This window comes from Anolis carolinensis, chromosome 1 (genome assembly GCF_035594765.1).
Source record: "Anolis carolinensis isolate JA03-04 chromosome 1, rAnoCar3.1.pri, whole genome shotgun sequence".
Classification (NCBI taxonomy): domain Eukaryota; kingdom Metazoa; phylum Chordata; class Lepidosauria; order Squamata; family Dactyloidae; genus Anolis; species Anolis carolinensis.
In genome coordinates this window covers 77365322-77392638 of record NC_085841.1, presented here as the reverse complement: position 1 = coordinate 77392638, position 27317 = coordinate 77365322, and the positions used below count along the sequence as shown (strand labels likewise).

At 39.9% G+C, this 27317-nt stretch overlaps 1 protein-coding gene across 1 annotated transcript in view; it reads left to right on the top strand.

Moving 5' to 3' along the window:
• ust (uronyl 2-sulfotransferase) overlaps window positions 1–27317 on the top strand; it is a 189649-nt gene that overhangs the window by 51150 nt on the left and 111182 nt on the right. The window contains exon 2 of the mRNA XM_062977585.1: window positions 8035–8078. Within this exon, the coding sequence (XP_062833655.1) occupies window positions 8035–8078 (44 nt within the window). The remainder of the gene's footprint in view (window positions 1–8034; window positions 8079–27317) is intronic.

Here is a 27317-nt window from a genome sequence, read left to right as displayed (position 1 = left end):
TCACTGTGAGGGTGCAGTGAATGATGAATGGTCATGAGTTTTCTTGTTTTTCTGTCCAAATTGTTCAGTTCCGCCTGTGTCCAATTTATAATGCCAGCCGTATATCTTATGACAGGTATGGCCCAGGTGTTTATGGCCCTGATGGTGTCGCCTCCATTGAGCTTGCTTTTGAGAATTTTTCTGACCCTTTGTGTGTATTCTTTGCTGACCACAGTTTTCACATGTTCATGCTTGATGTTGTCCAGCTGTAATATGCCCAGATATTTATAGGCCTCTGGCTAGTGACACTTTATTGTTTGGCCATTAGGCATATTTATGCCCTCACTTTCCATGATTTTTCCCTTTTTCAATGCCACTGTTGAACATTTGTCCAAACCAAACTCCATGCTGATATCAGTGCTAAAAATTCGGACAGTGTTAGTCAGAGACTGGATTTCAGTTTCCGTTTTCCCATACAGCTTCAGGTCATCCATGTACATCAGATGCGAAATTTTGTGAGATTTCTTAGATGTTTGATAGCCGAGGTTTGTTTTTTGTAGGATTGTTAACAGAGGGATCATGGCAATAATGAAAAGCAGAGGGGACAATGAATCTCCCTGGAAAATTCCTCTTCTGATGTTGACAAGTCCATAGCTAAACACTTGGGAAGTGTTCGACTTGTGATTTTGTGAAACGAAATCCAGCATATTTATCTTGTTTGCTGTGTCATACAATAATAATAATAATAATAATAATAATAATAATAATAATAATAATAACAACAACAACAACAACAACAACAACAACAACAACAACAACAGCAACTTTATTTATATACCTCCCTATCTCCCCGAGGGGACTTAGGGTGGTTTTCAATAAAAACAACATACATTACATAATAAAAAATTGAGAATATTAAAAAATACAACTATACAATTAAAATAGACAATAAATAACAATTACAACCAATCAAGGTCAATGTAACGCCTCTAGGCTGCGCGAACACTGGAAATCAACTCGTAGGCCAATAAACTATCTAATATCTTTATTAAAGAAATAAAAGAAACGAACAAAAATAAGCAGAGTATATAGTCCAGCAATTGTCCTTTGAGGAAAGGTAAAATATATTCCAATAAAATGAAATTCAATGTCCAGTATTAGAGTTCAAAGTTTTAAATCCATTAACCAAAACACACTCAAACTCTCAGGCAGTTTGAGTGGGGAAATGAGCTAAGTCTTCCAGGGAAGTTCTTGGAATAAATATCCAGAGCAAGGTTTCAAGGCAAGGCAAGGTTGTTCGTGGTGGATCTAAACGCAGTCCACCCTTGGCAAGGAAAGGGACGCAACTCCCGGTCTTCTCAAGAGTAAGCGCGCCGACAGGCTGCTGGGAAGCTCAGGAACAAGAGTCGAAGTTTGCTATCCAACAGTCACATTGACTCCGCGACAGGTAACCTGTGCACAGAACTTTTATGGAAGTTCAAGAGCTCCCCATTTTCCCAAGAGAACGAACTGGTAACAACAACCTGCCAGATGTCAGCCTCCTTTAATCTTCCCAAGGGAATAGACTCAGTTTGTGGATTCCAACGCAGTCATTCCGTTCTGCTAATCTAGCACTCCTGCGGAGATTCTGCCTCCGAGACCTATCTGTTTGAAAAGCAAATCTCCTATCAAACACTGAGTGCTCCGGAGAATCTGGGAGAATTGCCTCTGGCTCAAGGTCGGTGTTAATTGGATTTGACACCACTTCAACAGACGGCATCTGGAAAGGGAGAGAGACTTGCTGAGCTGGGTAAAACTCCTCAGCCGCTTGATCAGTAATGGCTGCGGGGTCAGGGGCCAAAGGTACCTGAGACATCACAGTCAAGAGGACAGGGATCATTGGCCAATATCATAACAATCGGATCAGGGATGAATTAATCTTACATAATACGTTCCAGTGCTGTAGGTCGGAGGTATACAGAGTAGTTTACTCAAAAACCTGCCGAAACCACCAGGTCTTCAGATCTTTACGAAAGGTGGATAAGGTAGGGGATAGCCTAATCTCTTTTGGGAGTGCATTCCAGAGCCGGGGGGCCACTGCCAAGAAGGCCTGATCTCTCGTCCCCACCAACCGTACTTGGGACGGAGGTGGGACCGAGAGAAGAGCCTTCCTGACCGATCTCAAAGCCCGTACCGGTTCATAGGGGGAGATGCGATCATGGAGATAGGCAAGGCCTGAGCCGTTTAGGGCTTTATAGGTTAATACCTGCACCTTGAACTGGGCCTGGCAGTTTATCGGCAGCCAGTGGAGCTGTTTCAATAAGGGCATTGTATGCTCCCTATAACCAGCTCCAGTTAGTAGCCTGGCTGCTGACCTTTGAACTAGCTGGAATTTCCAGACCGTCTTCACGGGCAGCCCCACATAGAGAGCATTGCAGTAATCCAACCTGGATGTAACTAAGGTGTGGACCACCGTGGCCAAGTCAGAGTTCTCAAGGTATGGTCGCAGCTGGTGCACAGTTTTTAATCATGCAAAGGCCCTCCCGGCCACCGCCGACACCTGAGCTTCAAGAATGAATGTTATGTATTCTGTTTGGAGTGGGTGAACTACAATTCCCAAAACCGTGGGTCAAGCCTCCCCAAACCCTGCCAGTAATCAAAGTTGGCCATTTTGGGTCTGTGTACCAAGTGTGGTCCAGATCCGTCATTGGCTGGGTTCAGTGCTCTTTGGATGTGGGTGAACTACAACTCCCAGAATCAAGGCCCATTCCCACAAACCCCTGCAGTATGTTTACCAGGATGTAAAGTGCGTCATGGGAGTTAAGCATGTCAAGTTTGGGCCAGGTCTGTCGTTCCTTGTGGTCACAGTGGCCTATGATAGTGGCGGCCAATCAGAAAGCTGCCACATATTCCGCCGCATACATACATACATACCCACATACAAACACTGACTTTTATTATATAGATATAGATATATATATAGAATATAGATAGATATAGATATAGATAGATATAGATATTTGTATGTTCTTGTTTGCCTGTTTACCTTTTAAAGATTTGCTTCATTTTGAGTACTGTTTTATTTGCAACTTTGAGTATTGCAAATAGTTGATTTAAACTATAAATACATTTCTATTTAACCTTCCACATCCCAGTCCTAGTCTTCCCACTTTCAGCTTTCCATTACGCCTTTCACATCCTTCTGGTTTCTCTGTTTTAGTTCCAGATCTCCTTCCCCTTATTAGCCAGGCAGCCCCAATGAGGTCTATCCCTTCCTCCTTACTTTTTCTATGTAACACAGAAAGATTTCAGTTAAAGTGTTCACCTCTTTTAATCTAGCAATGAAAGCTATCAGAATTGTTGAGAAAGAGTTCCATTGGCACCACTGATCTTAAACACTCAGAGAGAATTGTTCTCACCTTCTTCCCCTACACTGTGGGTTGCATTTTGTTTCATGGATATTAGCAATGGATCAGGATAGAACTGCAGACTTATTTGCAATTATCTTTCACTGTAACTTGGAGAAATGGGGTTTCACTAAACAGCTTTGAGTTTTCACTTTTTAAACTATAATTAAGTGTAAACAAATATCCTGAACATTTCAAAAGCTAGCTCAGTAGAGTATGACATTTAATTATTTCTAGTAAAATATTAAATGTTATGCTTTCAATTTATTCTAGCATGAGAATGTGGTTATTCTTTTTTTTTTTTTTTGAGATGTTTACCGCTACTCCCAAAGGGTTATGGGAAGCTTGAAATAACTCTTGAAGACCTCCCTGTTTTGCAAGACAAAGTGTTATCCAGATAAATTACCTGTGTAACAGTTCTCCATGCAGACTGCAGCTACATATCCCTTACATGTGTTATATAGAATGCCTTTAAAGAAAACAGACTGAGATACTTTGGAGACAGGTTCAGATTTACAGTCTTGCATTGTTGTAAATTTTGTTTTCAAAACAAACAAGAACGTTCAGTTGAAATTCCCAATGTTGAGTCCATCATGCTAGCTATCAATGTAAGTCATAAACAACTGTGGGACAACTCACAGGATTTATCTAGCCCAGAGAAATATTGTCCATTCCTTCAGATGATGCATTGCGACTCCCAGCATCCTTCACCATTTGTTATGCTTGTTGGTAATGCTGCGACTTCATTCTAGCAATATCAGGGCATATACACACAATTTCCCTTGATCTTGCATTGCAAAAATGCCCAACTTATTCATAAGGCAGTGGAGGATCACGACTCAGTCGTCCATTCTTGCTGGTTCCTAGCAAACCATGAACATAAATAACCAGACTGGATTTTAATCTAAAAGTCTAAAGCAGAGTTTAAATTCGTGGAAGAAACAAGCAGTTTTTTTAATGTTGAATATAATTCCTCCTCATCACAAAGTATCTTAGTTTCATAAGATCTGTTAGGAATAATGGTATGTGAGAACCAAAATTGTAGCATGTATCAGATAATACATGAAAACGATTACATACACATATGAATTCTGGGTTGTATGCATTCAGTGGCATTCCTGAGGAAGTTGTATTTGCTCCAAAGAGCAATATTTGCATTACCCCTTACATACTATTTTTTGTACATAGGGCAGTGTGTTTGCCGTTTCCTGCTTGTAGCTTAAATATATGAGGTTAAACAATCCATCATCTCATGAAAGCTACGTTATGGTGTGCTCTCTACTTGACCACATGAAACAAATCCCTGTAAAAATCAAGCTTGCTTTAATTCTTGCAATAGTATAAAATAAATCTATGTTTGCACAAAGAAATACCTATTAATGTGCTATTATAAATAAGTTCTAGAAACATTATTTTGACATCAATAGCTTCTTGATGCCTGCTTTTATTCGAAAAAGAGTTGCTTCTTCATACAGATTTCTTGTTGGAGAACTCTGGTGTGTACTAACAGCTGGATCATGGGGTAACGCAGGCTCTTGCTAGCATTGAAAAGAGAACTCATTAACTTAAATTTAGCCTGTTAGAAGTTTGTTTGTTTGTGTTTAATGCTGAATGTATCTACGTGGTTGTTCAAAGACAGCGCTGTTATCCTATAGTCCTTTTGAAATATCTATTTACAGTTTCTATGTAATCCATAGAAATACATGCAGAAATGAATACAACAGAGCCCATATTGTACATCTTTGTTTTTAACTATGTTTGGAAGAAATTCAGTAGTGGTTATTATTTGTAATGGGGATGAATATGGAGCTCCATGTTTATCCCTAAAACAAAATCGACTTTTTGAACATCCAAAGTGTATGTATCTGTGCTGTGACCGCCTCAAGCTATGGGGAGAGGTGGGTAAGAAATAATGTAGTTGTTATTATTATTATTATTATTATTATTATTATTATTATTATTATTATATCATCCTAATTTTTAAATCCCACCATCACTGATTTCTGCTTAAATTTTCCTGTAGCAGAGGATATTTACTTTACAAGAACATGTGAAAAATAGAAGCCAGCAGTGTCTCCAATCAATGAAGTGATGTTGGCAGTCTATTTTTCCTTCCCAAGAACGTTGAGGTCGAAGTGCAAAATCTATCATCCCATGTAAGAGAAGACTGAAAAGAAGGACCTATTAGAAGTTTTTTTTTAAAAAAAATAAATAGTTTCAGCCCCATTGCATGTCCCAGTTGGCAGTCCCACATCAGTGGAATTTATACAAGTACTAACTTACCATTCAGCAATCGATTAAATGGGTCTGCTGTAGTTGGGACTAGGTTTGAATTTTGGCAGATATGCAGTGATGGCGCAGCGGGTTAAACCACTGAGCTGCAGAACTTGCTGGCTGGAAGGTTGGTGGTTCAAAACTGTGGGACAGGGTGAGCTCCCGTTGCTAGCCCCAGCTTCTGCCAACATAGCAGTTCTAAAATATTCAAATGTGAGTAGATCAATAGGTACCAGTGGGTAGGTAACAGCTCTCCATGCAGTCATACTGGCCATATGACCTTGGAGGCGTCTATGGACAATGTCGCCTTGAGTCCCCTTGGGTGAGAAAGGCGGGGTACAGGACTGTAGCCAGGATTTTGTTTCGGGAGGGGCTGGGATTTTGGTTCGGGGGGGGGGCTGATTCTGAGCGGGAGAGAATCTTCCCTAGCAAACCTTTTTATCATTATCACAATACCCCCATGCATATGGGATATATTGAGCTTGGTGATCAGATCATGATATGAATAAACATAACAGTTTAAATAATAAATGTAAAGCCTTCTCACGGACCACCCTGAGAATTTCAGGGGGGACTGAAGCCCCTCAAGCCCCCCCCCCATGCCTGGCGGGGTAAAATGTTGTAAATAAATACCAGCTCCTCAGCTTAGAAATGGAGATGAACTCCACCCCCCCCCCCCCCCAAGAGTCGGACTTCACTAGACTTAATGTTAAGGGGAAACCTTTACCTTTACTTTTACCTTTTCTTTACATGTTTTTATTATCAACCAGAATCACGAAACTGTTACACAGATGAAATATATCAGAGTGGTTTATCTAAAAGACATTTTTAGAATTATTAGAAAATACGTCACCCATCTCTTAATCTAGCTCTGTCTTGAACAGCCAGTTTGCTTCCCAAAGATTGTATGAATAAGAAGTTGTTTGCCTGCTAGCAGAAGGATAACAGGAAAGGGATCAGTTATGACTCTCTTAGAAGGGAGTTCCATAGCTGGGTCTCAACAAACATGCCTTTGAAGGGCCTCCCCTGCAGATTTCAATCCCAGGCAGGTTTGCATGGGAAATACAGTCTTTTAAATACACTAGCCCTACTCTGACCCAACAGTTTATTAGCTACATAAATATTTTTGTTTATCTCTATGCATTTTTCAAATGGTCCTTATTTTTTTTTAAAAAAATTAATTATACTGGTTGCTAAGGACTCCTTTAATTTCTTCATTCATAAATGTCACATAACACTCAACATTTTTAATGGTTCTGTTATGAACCACTACAGGCAAAGCTCATCTTGGTTATATTATATGCATTTCCAAAGAATCATTTATATTAACTTTAAATATTGTTTAGATGCAGTCTTTGAAAACTGAAGTCTATGGCTTTGTAATGGATAGAGGAAACATTTTATTTAAGAATTCAGTATCTTAAATAACCCAAAAGCAAACAAGGACAAGTGTTCATTGAAAATGGAATAGAATAAAGAACTCTTATTTTCATATGAATTATAACAGTTTGTTTCATAATGTTGAAGAAGAGCTGTGCCAGGAAATTCACTATCATTGTTAGACTGGATCCATCTTAAATTTCAGTAGGAAACCATATTGAAAACTAAACAAGGTCAGATCTAGATAGCACTTGGATGGGAGACCAGCATTGAATACTGGATGCTATAGCTATATTTCAGAGGAAGGAGTTGGCAAAATGATTTCTGAGTGTTTCTTGCCTGAGGAAACCTCATTAAAGCCATGGGGTCTTCAAAAATCAATTATCAACTTGAAGACACACCACATACACATCTACTCATGATGTAAATATTTTAACAGAATCTGTTTTAACTTTTGTAAGATGGATTAAGTCCAAGATTGGGTAATGGTAATGATGATGCCAATTGCTTCTGTAGATGATTAATATTTGGGCCTTGTTTGCATATAGACAGCTATTGTATATACTCATATGTTAATATAGAATTTTTAGTAAAATATCTGCCCAAAAGTCTGGGTAGACTTATCCATGGGTTAGTGTAAGCATTGCCCAGTCTGGCTTTTTTGATAGCCTGGATGAGAGAATGGTGACAGGAGCAGTCAGAGGTAGCTGTCATGAAAGGTAACTTTGATGGTTTCCTATCTCTGTGAAATCACTCCCAACTTATCCATAGGCTATAATGTTGTCATCAACATCTGCCTTCAACTTATACATCAGGTTGACTTGAAGACGAGTATATAACATAGAGTGAACAGGCGTGAAAGCACTTTTGCTATTTTCCCCCTAGTCCCTACTGTTTGCTTTTTAAAAACTAAAGTGAGTAAATATTTTGGTCATATAAATATCTCTTAAATGAAGCATATTGGTTATCCTGTGTTTGCTTTTGCCTGATATGTTGCATTTTTCTTTCTTTCTAGGAAATTCCACTTACTTGGATGACCACGGGCCACCCCCTCGTAAGGTGAGCTGACTTTTTATTTAAAGCTGAGCCAGACCTTCTCATAACAGAGATAGGAAAGCATCCTATCTTCCACATTCCCCATTAAGGAAGAGTTTCTTCCATCTCTGTGTATGTAAATACTCTGCACCTTGGTTTTAATACAAGTTATTTTTTAAAATTCTTTTTATCTTGTGGAGGCCTTTATCAGAGTCAATAGCCATTGTAGGAAGAAGGCAGAACAGGGAGGAAACAGATAAACAAATGTACTTTTAGATATAACCACAGTGGAAATCTGTCAAAAAATTGTCTGGTAGTCAAAATGTAGCTTTGATATGTGATTAAGGTGTTATGTAACTGCAGTTTTAAATAATAATCTCATTCATATCTATGACCATTGATATCTCTGGTTTATTGTTGAAAACATCTAAAATTTTGAAAATATTTATATGTAGATTAAGGTACATTTGCCTAATGGAATACCTCGGCTTCTTTTTAAAATATCCATCTGAGGCTGCTTCTACACAGCCACATAATCCAGATCAGAAGGTGGATAAAAGAAATCAATTTTCTCTCTGGAGAGTCTCCACACATCTCTCAGGAACCATGAAAAAGCTCTTGCAGTGTCCACAAACCTCCCCTCATGCCAAATCAGTCCAATAGAATGGCTTTTTTAAAACTCCATTTGGAGAATGTGCTGAACCGCTGCAGCCCTTTGAATGAGAATTAGCAATTGAACTCATCCTCCAACTCAAAAACAAAAAAGGGAAAGGAATGCTTCCCCCCACAGGTATGAAGGTTGTACTTCTTCAATGTATCAATTACAGACAGTCCAGTGTATGAAAACCTCACTCTTTTTTTGCCTAAGAATTATAATCACTAGAAGTAGATTCTATTGCAATGCAGACTCATATTAATAGTAATGATGACAATGTGAGTATGTTTCAATATATGCTTGTAATGTTTACATTTTAGCTTTGTTTTAATGTGTGATTTTAGATATTTATTTCCGAAAGTTGTGCTCCACCTTGAGCTGAAAAGAGAGGCGGGTAATAAATAAGAAAATATTATAGTTATTATTAGAATAGTCTTAATATTTAACAAACAAACATAGCATCCCAGCATAAAACACCAGAGATTTTTTTCATCAAAAGCTTCTGTTGTCTACTCTGATGTTTAGGGTGATACATCTACCCAGGAAAATTAGCACGCTGTAACTTTGATCTTCACAGTTTGAATCAGCTATTCTGAGATTCCAGTGTGGGATCATGTGGAGCTGATTGTCTGTGAAAGCCATAAAGATTTCTGCCACTATTCTCTAGCTTAGAGTGGCTACTAATGGCTCACTGAATCATATATCAGGGCAAAGGGGTTTTGAGTATCTTCTACTTTAAGTCATTTCTGTAAAGTCTAAAGGTTTGTTGAAATATTTGTGGGATTTGAAAAATGGGTAGAAGTGGTCTAAATTAATCATGGTCTCAATTAACCAGACCAATTGTTTGTCAAATCTGACTTTAATGTAAATTAATTTTAGCTTGAACTCTAGCTGGGATTGCCTTTAAGTAGAAGCTAATGTATGTGCCAGAAAATGTCCTGTGTGATCCAAGTTTAAAAATAGTTGCGGATCAATTGACCATACATTCTCTTGGGAAAAACCTATTTTATTTTTCTCCTTTGGCTTTTGATACAACACATGGTTAGCAGCTCATGGTTAGCAGTTTACATGGTTTAATTTTCAAGAATGATGTATGCCACATTATAAGATGCCCCTGGACACTAAGTAGTTAAACGTTCCAGTTGAACCTTTCCACTGAAAATATTAGTAGAATTCTCTGGAATGAATTTGAAAGGTCTGTAGGTGGAGGATAGGAAAGTGCAGAAGAAGTTTGGTTGTGGAACATTGAATATTACTATCTGCTTGATACGTGAACTATTTATTCAGACATGACCCACGAAACTTTATCACACACAGCTGGTAAAGTGCAATTACAAAAGGGTAAATGCACCTTTGGAAAGGTTTACTGCACACTGTTAACTGTCCTGTAGTCCAACTGAATTGTGATTGGAACACCTGTATTCATTGACAGAAAACACCCATTAATGAATCCAATATCACTGTTCTTCTATTATTTTTTATTATTCAATAATGTCTTGCTGCTGCAGTCCTGATATTGCAAAGTGGAAAAAGATCTCATGAGAAAGCTGGAACTGCATGGCTGTGTTATTGTGGCAAAATCAGAGGAGGTAGAAATAGGAAAAAAATGGGAATCTTGTGCTGGGTAGGGAAAACATGAGTAGGAACCGAGTCTGTGTGGAAGACTGATAACAGAAATTTGGATCAACAAAGTGCCAGCACGTGCAATTGTTGTGGGTATGAAAGTGACATGGTTTCCATTTGCTTAAACATGATCCTGACAAGAGAACAGTCTGGTGTAAAGTCCTAAGTTTAGTGGTTTTTAACCTGGTGGTACAGCTGAGCTGCTGAACTTGCAGACCGAAAGGTTGCAGGTTCAAATCCCGGGAGCGGAGTGAGCGCCCACTGTTAGCTCCAGCTTCTGCCAACCTAGCAGTTCGAAAACATAAAAATGTGAGTAGATTATTAGGTACCGCTCCGGCGGGAAGGCAACGGCACTCCATGCAGTCATGCCAGCCACATGGCCTTGGAGGTGTCTACGGACAACGCCGGCTCTAAAACGCCAGTTTTAATGGATTTTAATAATAATAATAATAAAAACTTTATTTCTATTCTGCCCTATCTCCCAGAAGAGACTCAGGGTGGATTCCAAAATACAACGGCGAACATTCAGTGCCTTCATAAAACAAACAAATACAAACATAAAACCCCAGAAAGACCCCACATATGAAAACAGCATTAAAACCTAACATCAAATTAAACCTAACATCAATGAATTAAACCTGACATTAGTAAATTGAAACAATATGGTTAGACAGATTTTAATACTGTTTATATTTAAACAGTACCATTTAATACTGTTTATATTTAATTCTGTTTTAACGTTTGCATATTTGTATATTCTAAATTGTATGCTAATGCTTTTATGTTAAGCCTTTGAATCTCATCCGGGAGAGATAAAGTGGGGTATAAATACAATACTAATAATAGCAATAACAACAACAACAGCAACAACACATAATAGTGGAACTTCCGTATATAGAAGGTTATAGGGGTCATGTGAATAAATGAGTTCATGTTATGCCAAACTGTTCAACCGTTCTTCAGGATACTATAGTACTGCTATCTTTTATAATATGCACTTCAAATATTATTGGGCATAAGTGTTTAAAATAGTCAGGGATGAATTACATTAGCTTTTCCGTAACTTTTTATCCAGTTACCACCAGCCTATCCCCCAGTAGACCACTTCTTCTCATCTCTGTAAGTTTTCTGGCATAACAGAGAATTCACAGCAGAGTCCCACAATTTATTATACATGAGAGAGACAAACCCTATTTCTCTCCTGAGCTCCATGGCACACACCAAGAACTTCTTATATGGCTCAGTCATACTTCTTACTCCTCATAGGAGGCATTCTGAAGCAGCAGGAACCTATCTGATGTGTACATGCCTCCATAGCTGAAGTTGAAGAGCTGAATCTTCCAAGTATTTAATTTGACTAGGAAAGGGGAGGTGACAATTTACAACCATAGATAACTGATATAAATTGTGGACCTTCTGTCCATGTTTTGCGTAATATAAAAAAATCAGTTAAATTATTTGCAATCAATTAATATTTGACTTTTAAAGGATTCATGCTCATCATTGATCATTCTCTATGAAGCTTACACATTTAGTTTAGTTGGAAGGGTGTACTTTCTCAAAATCCCTGGGATTTCTTTGTGATACATTTTGTACTCTTTTCTCATTTATCTGTTGCCGGTCTGCTGAGTTTCCTAGCTTTTTAAATACACATAGCACATAAGTGGGAATTACAGGATGCTTTGAAGGAAACAAAATAATTGCAAAGAGGATTGAGTGGATTTGGGAAGCAATTTCAGATCAAGCTGATTACAGTTTTGTCCAAGAATTGGTGGTACTTAATAGAATGCTAGATCCAAAAAAGGATGTACAGTAGAGTCTCACTTATCCAACATAAACGGGCCGGCAGAATGTTGGATAAGCGAATATGTTGGATAATAAGGAGGCATTAAGGAAAAGCCTATTAAACATCAAATTACGTTATGATTTTACAAATGAAGCACCAAAACATCATGTTAGACAACAAATTTGGCAGAAAAAGTAGTTCAATACGCAGTAATGCTATGTAGTAATTACTGTATTTATGAATTTAGCACCAAAATATCACGATATATTGAAAACATTGACTACAAAAATGCGTTGGATAATCCAGAACTGTCAGGTCCCTGGCTGCAGAGCACCAATAACCTTACACAGAGGCCAGTCTCTATCTAATATCTTTATTAAAGAAATATATAAAATCAATAAAAACAAGTGAAGAATATAGTTCAGAAGCAGACCTTTCAGATGAGGTCAAATATGGTCCAGAAATGTATTGTCCAATATAAGATATTAGAGTTCAAAGTTTTAATCCATTTGACCGAAACACACACTTTGCCAAGCAATAGTGTGGGGAAATAGCAGAGTCTTAGAGTCCAATGAAGCTTGACAACAAGGCTGGAAATAAACTTGATTCTTGGCTAGATCCGTGACTGGAGACAAGGCAAACATGAAGCATGAAACAGAGTCCGTGGTAAAACCGTGAGGCAGGGCAAGGCTTGAAGCTTGATCCGGGAAGCAAGGAACTGGGATTACGAAGTCCACACACGATCTCTCTCCTCAAGCTGATCAATTGACTCCGCAAAGAATCCCTCGCGCCAAACACCTATATTGGGTCTCGTTTTCCCACCAACAGAACTCTTTCCCTAGAGAACGAGAAGCGAAACCCAACTCTGTCCAGATGCATGACTCCTTAGAATTTCCCAAGGGAAACAGACCTAATCAGCCATTTGTTTGGCAGCGATTCTTAGACTTCTCCGATTAGCTTCCCTGACTCCCCTTTCTCTAGAAAAAATTTCCTTCCTGGGAAACGGAGGGGAGTTCTGCCCAAGGCCTGTTTGGCTGAATTCTTGTGGGCAAACATCAACATCCTGCAGGTGAAGAGACTCCAGTTCTTGTTGAACCGGCGAAAACCCCATGTTTTCATCTTCATCTGCCTCAATAGTACTAGGAACAGGACTACAAGGCCCATGAGTCATCACACTATCCCCGCCCCCAAGGCCCCCCTCAAACAGGGCCCCTCTCCTCGAGTCGCGGGGCCGCGGCTTGGTAGGGTAGGCCTGGTGGAAGCGGCGGACTAAGTCGGGGGCATGGACTGTGGAAGCATCTTCCCAGGAGCGTTCTTCGGGGCCAAAACCCACCCAGTCAATGAGATACTGAAGGCGGCGGCGATGGAAGCGAGAATCCAAAATGCCCAATAGTTTTTGTAGTGCTTTCCAGAAACGAGAGGTGAATTGAGATCCACGGTCAGTGACTAAACTCTTGGGCAATCCATGTAGTCGGAAAACATGTTGAAGGAATAAATCTGCAGTCTCTTTGGCCATGGGGAGACCATCGCAGGGGATGAAATGGGCCAACTTGGTAAAAAGGTCCACCACTACTAGAATCGTGGTGAATCCAAGGGAGGGTGGTAAGTCAGTGATAAAATCCGCGGAAATTATCTCCCATGGGCGAGAAGGAGTGGGAAGGGGATGCAGTAGTCCTGACGGCTTCTCCCTTCGTGTCTTGGAACGCTGACATACAGGACAGGTATTGACATATTTCTCCACATCCTTGCGGATCTTGGGCCACCAGAAATCTCGTAGGATCAAGTGCATGGTTTTAAATAGCCCAAAATGTCCTGCTGGCTTGCTGTCATGACACAGATGAAGTGCTTTTTCTCTGCCGGGACCTGGAGGAATGTAAACATGATTCCTGTAGCATAGTAGCCCATCCTTAAGTGAGAATGGGAAACGTAGTCCTTGGCAAATCTGTTCTTGAGCCCAGGCATCTGCCTGTTGACTGGCTCTAATTTCTTGAGTGCAAAGGGATTCTGGGTTAGAGGGAGTTGGTTCAATTGGAGTGGATTTGGTGTTTCCCACTGTGAGCGTGGCAAAGTTTTCGGGTTGCAGCAATCGAGATTCTAAGGTCTCTCTGCGTCCTGCAGCATACTCTGGTTTCCGTGATAGAGCATCTGCTTGCTTGGTCTGAGCCGGGGTCACATAATGGATCTGGAAGTCAAAACGTTCAAAGAACAAAGCCCAGCGCTGCTGCCTTTGATTTAACTTTCGTGCGGTCCTTAGGTGCTCTAAATCTGCTTGCTTGGTCTGGGCTGGGGTTACATAATGGATTTGGAAGTTAAAACGTTCAAAGAATAAAGCCCAGCGTTGTTGCCTCTGATTTAGCTTGCGGGCAGTTCTTAGATGCTCTAGATTCCGATGATCAGTATGGACCTCAATGGGAAATTTGGCCCCTTCCAACCAATGTCTCCAATTTTCAAAAGCTGCCTTTATGGCCAAAGGTTCTTTCTCCCAAATAGTGTAATTTCTCTCTGGGGCTGTTAGTTGACGGGAGTAATAGGCACAAGGATGAAGATGTTCTCCCACTGGTTGCATGAGTACAGCCCCAATTGCCACATCGGAGGCGTCAGCCTGCACAACAAAAGGGGTTTTAGGATCAGGGTGCTGTAGAATTGGCTGGGTCGTGAATAACTGCTTTAGCTGGTGGAACCCTTTCTCTGCTTGCTCCGTCCAGCGGAAAGGCTGTTTCCCTCGGATGCAGCTGGTGATTGGGTCAGACCAGCGAGCGAAGTCTGGGATGAATTTGCGGTAGTAGTTTGCAAACCCCAAGAAGCGCTGTACTTCCTTCTTGTTGGTTGGCGCCCGCCATTCCAATACTGCTGAAACCTTTGCCGGGTCCATGGAGAGCCCTAGTGGCGAGACGCGGTATCCCAGGAAGTCTACCTCTTGCAGATCAAAGGCGCATTTCTCTAACTTGGCATATAGTCCATGATCCCGCAATCGTTGTAGCACCATTCTGACGTGTTGCTCGTGTTCCGATTGTGATCTAGAATACACCAAAAAATCGTCCAAATATATGATCAAGAACCGATCTAGATAATCCTGGAAGATATCGTTGACAAAATGCTGGAATGTTGCGGGAGCTCCGGATAAACCGTAATTCATGACTAGGGACTCAAATAATCCGAATTTGGTCTGGAAGGCGGTTTTCCATTCGTCCCCTTCTCTTATGCGAACTAGATTGTAAGCCCCGCGGAGATCCAGCTTGGTGTAAACCTTGGCCCCTCGGAGCCGGTCTAATAGGTCCGAGATCAGAGGCAGGGGGTAGCGGTTCCGCTTCGTGATGTTGTTCAATGCTCTATAGTCCACAAGCAAGCGTAGGTCCCCTGACTTCTTTTTCACAAACATCACTGGGGAAGCTGCTGAGGATTGAGAGGGTCTGATGAACCCCTTGCGGAGGTTTGACTCTATAAACTCCCTGAGAGCTTCTTGCTCTGGTTCAGTCAGGGAGTAGAGGTGTCCTTGCGGAATTGGGGCCCCCTCCACCAGGTCAATGGCACAGTCGTAGGGTCTATGTGGGGGTAGTTTCTCGGCTTCCTTTTCATTGAAAACATCCCAAAAGTCCGAATATTTCTTGGGCAAGGTGATGATGGGCTCTGCGTCTGTGGCATGGCAGACCTTGGCTACTAGACAATGGTTTTGGCAAAATCTTGAGGCGAACTGCAGTTCTCTGTTGGACCAGGAGATGTTTGGGTCATGGAGTGTCAGCCATGGAATACCCAAAATCACAGGGAAGTGGGGAACCTCGGTAACGAAGAAGGAAATTTCTTCCATGTGTTCCCTTATCCACATTCTGGTGGGTTCAGTCCATTGGCTTACTGGACCCGTCTTTAGGGGTCGGCCGTCTATGGCCTGCACCACCCGGGCATTCTTGAAATCATGATATTGTAATCCCAGAGAGTCGGCATACTCTCTATCGATGAAATTGTTTGTTGCCCCTGAGTCTATCATGGCATGGATCATGACGGGTCCCTTTTTCACTGACCGCAGCGTGACCACCAGGAGAAATAGGACCCCGGTTTGCGGCTCTTGAGTGAAGTTTTTGACCGTGTTGGCGAGCCTCTCTACGCCCGGTTGCTGGCTTCCCCCGCCGGCTTCGCTCCAGCCGCCTCGGCCGCCTCCGGCTCCGCGGAGGACGCCGCCGCCAGGCGGGCGGCGGGCTTCTTTTTGGCTGGACATTCTCTGGCGAAGTGGCCCCCATTCCCGCAGTACCAACACAGATTCAGACGTTGGCGGCGGGCCTTTTCGGCAACATCTAGTCTGGGGCGCACATTGCCCAACTGCATCGGCTCCTCCTCGCCTCCCATGGGGTTTGGGGCTGGCGGTGGGGATCTCCATACTGGACGTGGCTGAACACTGGCAGAAGCGGGGGGTTTCACTCCGGCTCTTCCACTCTGGCCTCGGAGCCACTGTTTTTTGTTGGCAAGCAGGACTTCGGCTCGTAAACACTGGTTGATGAGTCTCTCAAGAGTCCCTGGGGGATCCACCTTAGAGATTTCTTCCTGCATCTCGATGTTGAGGCCCTCGCGAAACTGTCCTCTGAGGGCTATATCGTTCCAGCCGGTGTTCTGAGCCAGCACCCGGAACTCGGCTATGTACCGGGACAAAGGCCTGTCCCCTTGGAAGAGACGCCGGAGTTTATGGCCGGCCGCCTCCTCGTCGTCCTCGATCCCCCAGGTCTTTCTAAGATGGTTCAAGAAATTTTGCACGGTGTTTAGATGCGTGGAACCCGCATCGAATAGCGCCGTCGCCCAAGTGGCCGCAGGCCCATCTAGGAGACTGAAGATCCACGCCACTTTGACATCTTCTTGGGGAAACTCGGCTTGGCGGGCTTCTAAGTACGCCTGGCACTGGCGACGGAAAACATGAACCTTGGAGGCTTCTCCAGAAAACTTGGTTGGTAGCGCTAGGGCAGGGAGACGGGCTCCGCGTTCCTTCAAGCCCCGTATTTCTCCCTCCTGCGTTCGGAGTGTGTCCCGGATTTGATTGAATTCATCTTGGGAAATGGTGTAACTGGGTGGTTGAGCCTCCGCTCCGGTTCCTGTAGAAATTCTGGCCTTAGGTTGTTTGGTGCTTAAGGTGGCGGAGTCAAACTGTCAGGTCCCTGGCTGCAGAGCACCAATAACCTTACACAGAGGCCAGTCTCTATCTAATATCTTTATTAAAGAAATATATAAAATCAATAAAAACAAGTGAAGAATATACTTCAGAAGCAGACCTTTCAGATGAGGTCAAATATAGTCCAGAAATGTATTGTCGAGACTTCCGGTGTGTGGAACATGGCGGGGAGTCCGGTCCTCTGTGTCCTCAACCAAGGACCAGCCTAATTCTAGCGGTTGGGTAGAGCAAAGTGCTCCCTCTCCTGCGTGGATAGATACGAGGAGACTGCGTATCCCACGGCATCACCCGAAGGTCTATAGAGGAGGTCCCCCCTCAAGGGAGATCCCCTAGAAAGACCCGGGACTCAGGTGCCACAGGGAAAGGCGAACCGTGCTTTAGGCAAACCGGCGTTCGCCCCTGGCAATCGCGGTATTCTCCCCAGCCCACACACATCAACAACCACAAATTGGAAGAAGAAAACTTTCAAAGAAAGAACTTCACCGACAGTGGGTAAGAAATCTTACTTGACTCGATATCAGCTGGATAACCTAAGCTGGATAACCGCTCGGAGGTTTGCGGGGGAAAGTGAAAGTGAAGAGAAGAGGGTTTGGCGGCTGGGTAAGTGATTAATGATAACAGCTACATTGGTGAGAGAAGCTCCCACTTACTAACTAATTAATTTTGGCTAAGATAAACAACTGTCTTTTCGACCTTTCTTTGCTTGGATCAGCGAACATACAATATACAATTGTATAGAGGGGGAAAAAACCAATCTGAGATCGAGTAAGATTGGTCACAAGAGTCTGGATAGAAGAGACCCACTCTATATTTGAGGCAACCTTAATCTTAATCTTAAAGTTTAGAGCCTAATGTACAAAAAGCACTAAAGTACTAATATACAGATCGAAAGGTCTATAAAGAAAATAAAATGGCGAATGCTGACTACTGACCTTGGAAACGCTGTCTTGGGAAAGATAAGGAAGCCCTTGGAGGACCCAGTGGTGAAGGCAGAGCCAAGGGGGAAGAGAAGAGAAGGGAGAGCGAGAGTGCAACGCCAACTCCCGCGAGAGGAGGAAAGAAGCGAGAGGACTGGGGGAAAGTGGAATTGAATGCCACGCTAGTACATAAGTTCCGGAGTGAAGTATCGTGAGATTGGAAGGGAGAACAATAAGGTATAATAAGGAAAACATACAGAGACTGATATTGGGAAGACCACGGAAGAGAAGTGAAGTGAGTGAAATTTAACTTCAACCAACGGAAAGGTTGAGTAGCCCAGAGAGGGGTGTTGGAGAGGGGATTGGGGAGAAAAGAGACAAAGATAAAGGCAAGCCTAATATTTAATTGCCCCTAATGCCCCTGGGAAGAGCAAGCACTGAGATCTGAACTCTCTACAATCAAATACCCCGAAGAAAGACCCCCGAACTCAACACCTTAGAGAGGCATAAGGGGTGAAAGAGTGTATCTCAAAAAACTGCGCAGACTATAGAGGCCTGAAGCAATATTCCCCCAAGGTACCACTAATCAATCAATTAAGGAAGGAACCTATTGTAATTCCTAGGCATAATAGAAGGTGCTAACCATAAATAGAGGGATATTAGCGATACCCAACAATACCCAAGGAACAAAACAGATAATTTTTTTGCAAAAATAATAAAAAATAAATAAATCCTTGATCCTGTATTATAAAACATTTTAAATTAAATCAAATCAAATCAAAGGGAAAATGGCATACAATTTAAGAGATAGAGACAATAAAGACCCCAAGATGTTGCAAAAAAGGACCTCTATCTCAGAGGAACCAAATATAAGAGACTGATACAATTCTCAAGGAATTGCAACGGATGCAAGAGAAGCAGGATGCCTACCAAAAATTAGCACAAGAACAAATGCTAGACTTTAAGAAAGAAATTAAGGAGGAATTAAGAACAATGAAACAGGAAATCGGGACAATAAATCTGGAATTACAAGATTTAAAATTGGAAAAGGCAGAAATTAGAAGCTCACAGGAAAAAATACGAAAAGAAGTACAATTGTTGGACTTGGAGACAGTCAAAATTAAATCGAGACAAGAACTGTTGGAGTCAAAAGAGCTAGAGTATCAGTTAAGGTTTCGAAACGTCTGGGAGGAGGCGAAAGAGAACATAAGAAGAATCATAATTGAAATTATAGCAAACATCCTGAACTGTTCTACTGATGAAGCGGAGGACAAAACGGATAGAATATATAGAATCAACACAAACTATGCAAAAAGGAACAAAACGCCGAGGGATGTGATTGTGAACTTTACAAAAAAAATATTCAGAGACGAAATATTAAAAATTAATAATACGAATACAATAACTTTTAAAGGCGAGAAAATAGTGATCTTGAAAGAATACCCGACTGAGACTCTTAATAGAAGACGAAAGTATCAATTCCTTGTGGATGAATTAAAAAAACATAAAATAAGATTCAGATGGGAGAAGACAGAGGGTCTAATGACCACTTATAAGGGAGAGAAATACTGGATTACCTCCGAAGCGAAAGCAAGAAACTTCTATAAAAAATTGAAAAAAGAAACAGAAGAGGAAGAGAAATCGGATGAAGAGGATCAATTCAGAACTTCAAAGTCACGAGCAAATATATACAAAAAAGGGCGCTTGACCAAGAATTCCTAGAACACCAAAGCAAACTAAAGAAAGGCCAAGACAATCAGGAAGAAAAGGTAGAGGATAAAGAAGGGGAAGAAGAGGAGGAGGAAAATCAAATAACACTTTCAGAAGAAGAAGAGGAGAGAACTGAAGGCAAAAAAAGAGAAGAAGCACTATGAGAAGACATTTGAAAATTTATACATGTAATGTGAATGGCTTAAACACACCCCAGAAAAGAAATAAAATATATAACTCTCTTAAGAAATTAGATTATGACATAATTTCGTTACAGGAGACACACATAAGGCATGGCCAAGAGAAATTTCTAACACAGCTCAAATTAGGCCAGGAATTCCACTCATCATATATACAAAAGAAAAGAAGAGTAGTAACATATGTTAATCCCAAATTACAAGCTCAACAAACATTTAAAGATATGGATGGAAGAATATTGGGAATTACAATAAATATAGAAAACTTAAAAATATTAATGATAAATATATATGCTCCAAATGAGACTAAATCAAAATTTGTGAAAAAATTAAAGGAATTAATGTACGATAAAGAATTTGATAAGATAATCTTAATGGGGGACTTCAATGGAGTGATGAATTGTGAAAAAGACAGAAACCCGGGTAGAAAGAGTAGGGATAAAAAATATAAAGGACTCTTATCAAAAGAATTCAAGGACTTCAAAGAGGAATATGATTTAGATGATGTGTGGAGATCACACCACGAGAATGAAAGAGACTACACTTTCTTCTAAGCAAAGTATAAAAGCTGGTCACGCATCGATGTGGTCTGGGTCTCTAAATCCCTATCCCCCTTAGTCCAAAAGATGAAAATTTTACCGAGGTTGGATACAGACCATAATCCCATAGAGCTAATATTAAATCAAAAGGAAAGGCATTGGAGATGGAAATTGGATAGTAACCTGCTGAAAAGGAAAGAGGATATAGAAAAAAACAGGACTCTTCTGGAAGAATTTTTTAAAATAAATGACAATCACGAAACACCCCTTCATATAGTTTGGGAGGCCAGCAAAGCCACCATGAGAGGGAGTTTGGAAAAAAAGAGAAAAACAAAAATATATTAAATCTATAATTGATGAAATTTCAAAAATTGAAAGAGAATTAAAAAGTAACCCAAATGACCTTGTTCTGCTACAAAAATTAGAGATGACACAAAAAAAGAGAGAATTTTTCGAATTGGAAGAAAGAGCAAAGCAAATGAATTATATTAAACAGACACATTTTGAATCTGCTAACAAACCGGGGAGATGGCTCTCTAGAAAATTAAGGGAAAAAAAGAGGCCACAAACATAAATAGAATAAGGATAGGGGAAAAATATCATTGTCTGGAGGAAGACATCTTAAAACAGTTTTCAAAATACTACAAGCAATTATATGGGAAAGATTCGATAGAAAGGGAAAAGATAACTAGCTATTTGGGAAAGCTAAAACTCCAAAAAAATCACAGAAAAAGAGAGAGAAGATCTTAACAAAGAAATCTCTAAAAAGGAAATACAAATGGCCATAAAGAAATTTGACAGTTCCAAGTCACCAGGCCCAGACGGTCTGACGGCTGTATACTACAAGACTTTTGAGAAGGAGTTGATACCGTACCTCCATAAAATAATGAACAATATAAGAGAAAATGGGAAAATGCCAGATTCGTGGAAGGAGGCTTTGATTACAGTAATACACAAAGAAAATTCTGATCCAGAGGAGATAAAAAATTATAGACCTATTTCACTGCTAAATGTTGATTATAAAATCTTTTCAAATATAATTGCAGAAAGAATGAAATCCTTCCTAAAAAAATTGGATAAAGGAAGAACAATCTGGTTTTCTTCCAAACAGGAATATTAAAGATAATATAAGATTAGTAGTAGACCTATTAGAATATTACGAATCCCACAACCAGCATGAAATTCTATTTTTGGCAGTAGACACAGAGAAAGCGTTTGATAGGGTAAACTGGGATTTCTTCAAACTTTTAATACAAGAACTCGATATGGGATACTACCTCCAAAATTCAATTGAGGCTATATACCAAAATCAAAAAGCTAAAATTTTAGTCAATGGGAAAGAAACAGAAGAATTTGTAATTGAAAAAGGAACACGTCAGGGGTGTCCCCTATCGCCCTTAATCTTTATAATGACTCTAGAGACCCTATTAATTAACATCAGATTAACATTAACATTAATTAACATTAATACAGAATTACAGGGAGCTAATATCCAAGGAGTACAATATAAGGTACAGGCGTATGCGGATGACATTATATGCTTTATTGAAGATCCAGTTAACAAGGGAGAAAAATGGATATCGACTATTAAAGAATATGGTGACATTGCAGGATTAAAGATTAATATGAGTAAAACAAAAGCCCTCGCTAAAAATATAAATAAGAAAAAACAGGAGTTAATATCAAAAACATTGGGTATTGAAATAACCTCCAAAATTAAATACTTGGGTATAAGCATCTCCCCAAAAAATTCCCAACTATTAAAAAATAATTACGAAAAAATTTGGAAAAATATAAAAAAAGACCTAGAAAATTGGAAAAATTAAAAAATTTCTCTGTTGGGTAGAATCTCAGTAGTGAAAATGTCCATCCTTCCGAAAATGTTATTTTTGTTTCAATGCCTACCTATTTTAAGGAATCAGAAATGCTTCATAACATGGAATAAAGATTTGAGCAGATTCATATGGCAGGGGAAAAAACCCCGAATAAAAAGGATAAACCTAATTGATGACAAAAGAAGGGGTGGGTTTGCCATGCCAGATTTGAAGACGTATTACGAAGCCAGTAACTTAATTTGGATAAAAGATTGGATTCAATTAAAAAATAAAAAAATTTTAACATTAGAGGGATTTGATTTAAGAGCCGGCTGGCATTCATATTTATGGTACGACAAAATTAAAATGGAGAAAAATTTTGGAAATCACTTCATTAGATCGGCGCTTATAAAAACTTGGAACAAATATAAACTAAGAATGTATAATAAGACCCCGACATGGATCTCCCCTCTCGAGGCGGTCCAAAGGAGACTTCTAGGTTGGTCACAATGGCCCAAATACGAAGATCTAATAAAACTGCAAGGATCAGAATATGTATTAAAATCCCAACAGGAGTTGAAAACAGAATATAAAAATATAACTTGGTTACAGTATGGCCAATTGAAGGAATACTATAAAAAAGATGAAATAAAGGGTTTCATGGGGAAAAACAATCTCTGGGACAAAATACTATTCTCAACAGGCCACCTAATCTCAAGACTTTACAAAATATTACTAGAATGGAATACAGAGATAGAACAGGTAAAGAATAATATGGTTAAATGGGCCACAGATATAGGAAGGCCCATCCAAATGGAAGAGTGGGAAGCATGCTGGGGAAGGAAGTTAAAATACACATATTCTTACCAGTTAAAAGAGAACTGGATGAAGATGTTTTACAGGTGGTATATCACCCCCAAAAAATTAGGAATGATTAGTAAAACTAAAAACTACAAATGTTGGAAATGCGGTGCAAAAGAGGGAACCTTCCATCATATTTGGTGGGAATGTAAAAAAGCGAAAGAATATTGGAATAAAATACATGAAATTATACAAAATATGTTGAATATAAAAGTGAAAAAGACTCCGGAACTCTACTTGTTAGGAATTTTTAAAGAATCCCAGGACATAAATGAGGAAAAACTAATGACATATCTAACCACTTCGGCCAGAATGTCATACGCCAGATATTGGAGAAAGAAAGTAATACCTAAGACAGAGGAATGGTTAACTAAAGTGGCGGAAATAAAAAATATGGATAGGCTAACCTATTTAATAGCAAAGAATCAGGACAGACCAAGGAAAGAAACAAACTGGCAAGCAATAGAAAAGTACTTAGGAACTAACATGGCTACAAAATAGGATCGGAAAATAAAGAATAAAGGAAGGACTATATAAATAACAATAATTAAATAAAGAAAATAAATTAATTTTTTATATACAAAAAAGAAGAAGAAGAAGAAGAAATTCCAGAACACGCCCTAAGATTGAGTGCAAACCTAATCACAGATCCCGTGAAGAAGACAATAAAATAGCAATGGGAAAAGAAGCAAGTAAAGAGGAACAGATGAAGAATTTTCAAAATGAAAAAGACAGACCTACCTGCCGAGTGAAGTGGAAGTCGACCCCCCCCTTCCCCATCTTCCCTTTTGTTTCTCTCTCTCTCTCTTTATTTTTCTTTTTTTTCTCTTCTTTTTTCCCTGCCCCCCACTTTACTCCCCCCTCCTCCTCCCTCCCATGGTGTGTTCTTTGTTTTTGTTTTTTTTTTGTTTTTTTATATTATTTTATCTTATCTGTATATACATATATATGTACAAAAGTATAATAAAAATTATTTTTTTAAAAAAAAAACAGAAATGTATTGTCCAATATAAGATATTAGAGTTCAAAGTTTTAATCCATTTGACCGAAACACACACTTTGCCAAGCAATAGTGTGGGGAAATAGCAGAGTCTTAGAGTCCAATGAAGCTTGACAACAAGGCTGGAAATAAACTTGATTCTTGGCTAGATCCGTGACTGGAGACAAGGCAAACATGAAGCATGAAACAGAGTCCGTGGTAAAACCGTGAGGCAGGGCAAGGCTTGAAGCTTGATCCGGGAAGCAAGGAACTGGGATTACGAAGTCCACACACGATCTCTCTCCTCAAGCTGATCAATTGACTCCGCAAAGAATCCCTCGCGCCAAACACCTATATTGGGTCTCGTTTTCCCGCCAACAGAACTCTTTCCCTAGAGAACGAGAAGCGAAACCCAACTCTGTCCAGATGCATGACTCCTTAGAATTTCCCAAGGGAAGCTGACCTAATCAGCCATTTGTTTGGCAGCGATTCTTAGACTTCTCCGATTAGCTTCCCTGACTCCCCTTTCTCTAGAAAAAATTTCCTTCCTGGGAAACGGAGGGGAGTTCTGCCCAAGGCCTGTTTGGCTGAATTCTTGTGGGCAAACATCAACATCCTGCAGGTGAAGAGACTCCAGTTCTTGTTGAACCGGCGAAAACCCCATGTTTTCATCTTCATCTGCCACAATAGTACTAGGAACAGGACTACAAGGCCCATGAGTCATCACAAGAACGTTGGATAAGCGAGTGTTGGATAAGTGAGACTCTACTTTATATGCTAAACTAGATAGATGAAAGCAGCCAATTTTTAATAAAAATGACTTGTCTTGTGAAATAAGTGTCCCAAGGGGGTAGTATTCACAAAGTTTAAAAGGGGTTTTATTAAAAGTGAGACCCTCAGAACTGGAGAGCATTTCTAAAATGATACTGATTTTACCACGTGTAGTGTGTTGGACATACAAAGTTCTTGAGACGCTACATCAGAGGTCAGCAATCTGATGCCCTCCAGATATTTTGTCTACAACTCGCGTAGACCATGGCCATTGGTCATGCTGACTGAATCTCATTAGAGTGGTTTTCCAAAGCGTTGCCTAGCCTTTCCATAGTGAGCCATTTCCTATAGGAACACTTCGTATAAAACCTCTTCATATATTCCAGCTGTGTTTCATACAGAACTTTGAAATGTGTTTAAACTGTAGAGAAGTTTTGTTTAGAGGGGCTTGGAAATTCCCAAAGTGGCAGTCAAATCACACTAGGTGAGATTTCCACTTTTTTTGCTTTTGTTGTAATGCCTTTGTATATTACTGCTAGCAACAAGCATTGCTCTTTTCATTTAGGTTTTTTTGTCCTGATGCAGGCTGAAAGCGGTTTCAGATAATTTCTTATACTTTATAAGATAGTGAGATAAATAGTGACAAAACTGAACAATGTGACAGTGATTATGAACATAACATTCCCTCACAGAAGAACAATCCCATACGTAGAAACTAGGAAGATCTTTGCTTTGATAATGATATGTCACTTCTAATGGATGTTGAAAAATAGACACAATGATAGCAGAATAGCTAGTTGAGATCTGACAAGCAAATGGGAGCTATTATTTGGCAAAAAGCTGTCAAGGTTAGATGTGGGGAAATAGTCAACAGACAATGGAAAATTGACACTCAGAATTACAGATAAAATGAAATGCTTGAGATGTTTCTAGAATCCTACCCAGTGCTTTTCTGGGAATGGCCAGTTAGGAAGTGGTCCTATTTTCAAGGATTGCCAGCATATGATAAATATAATTCCATCAGCAGATTGACACCACTAAATTTCACCCTATATGTACAGTAGAGGTGGCATCCTAGTGATTGAAGAGTGAAAGTCCAGCACATACATGTAGTACTCTTTTTTATATAATGAACATTGTTTTATGTCAGAGGAAGGGTTTTCCAGATGAACTGTAGGTCACACATTATGCATACAATAGTATGTTGTAATGTACAGTATCACCTCTGTATAAATGAGGAATGCATACCCTGACTTAGTTAGTGACAGCCATGAATAATAGTGAACCCAATTGAATGAATAGCATCACACTGGAGGAGTTAGGAAATGCCAAGAGAGAACACGTTTCTACGCATCATTCAATCCTCTTATACAACTCTATAGCCATCTTCTAGCAGAAGCATAAAATTGAGTTGCAACTGGAGGACTAGCAAAATGCTCAGAGAAGACATGTTTTGGTTGATGTGAATAAATGAAACCACAAGTTCTTTGGTCCCATGGATACAGAGTTTGTATTATATATTGTAGGAAAGCCAATGTGGTAAAGTGGTTTGCAAATACAGTAGTCTCTCACTTATCCAACGTAAACAGGCCAGCAGAACGTTGGATAAGCGAATATGTTGGATAATAAGGAGATATTAAGGAAAAGCCTATTGAACATCAACTTAGGTTATAGTTTTACAAATTAAGCAGCAAAACATCATCTTATACAACAAATTTGACAGAAAAAGTAGTTCAATATGCAGTAATGCTATATAGTAATTACTGTATTTACAGATTTAGCACCACAATATCACAATATATTGAAAACACTGACTACAAAAATGTGTTGGATAATCCAGAATCTCTCCTAGCAGCAGCCAGAGTTCCGATAAATTGTTGAAAAGAGGAGAACTGACTGATTTTTTTTCATGTCAGGAGCAACTTGAGAAACTGCAAGTCACTTCTGGTATGAAAGAATTGGCCATCTGCAAGGATATTGCCCAGAGGACACTTGAATGTTTGGTGTTTTACCATCCTGTGGTAGGCTTCTCTCATGTCTCCGCATGGGTAGCTGGAGCTGACAGATGGGAGCTCACCCCACTGATACTTCAATATTAGTTAGTAAATCAGTGCTGGGGTGGGAAGAAATCTCTAAATTGAAGTTCTGTTGGATAATATGAGAGACATTCAATGAGATAGCTGTTGTGGCTTTTTTTTTTTTTTAAAAAAAGGTTCTGTCAAAACCTTTAAAAATTCTCAAAAATCAGTAGATGTATGAATA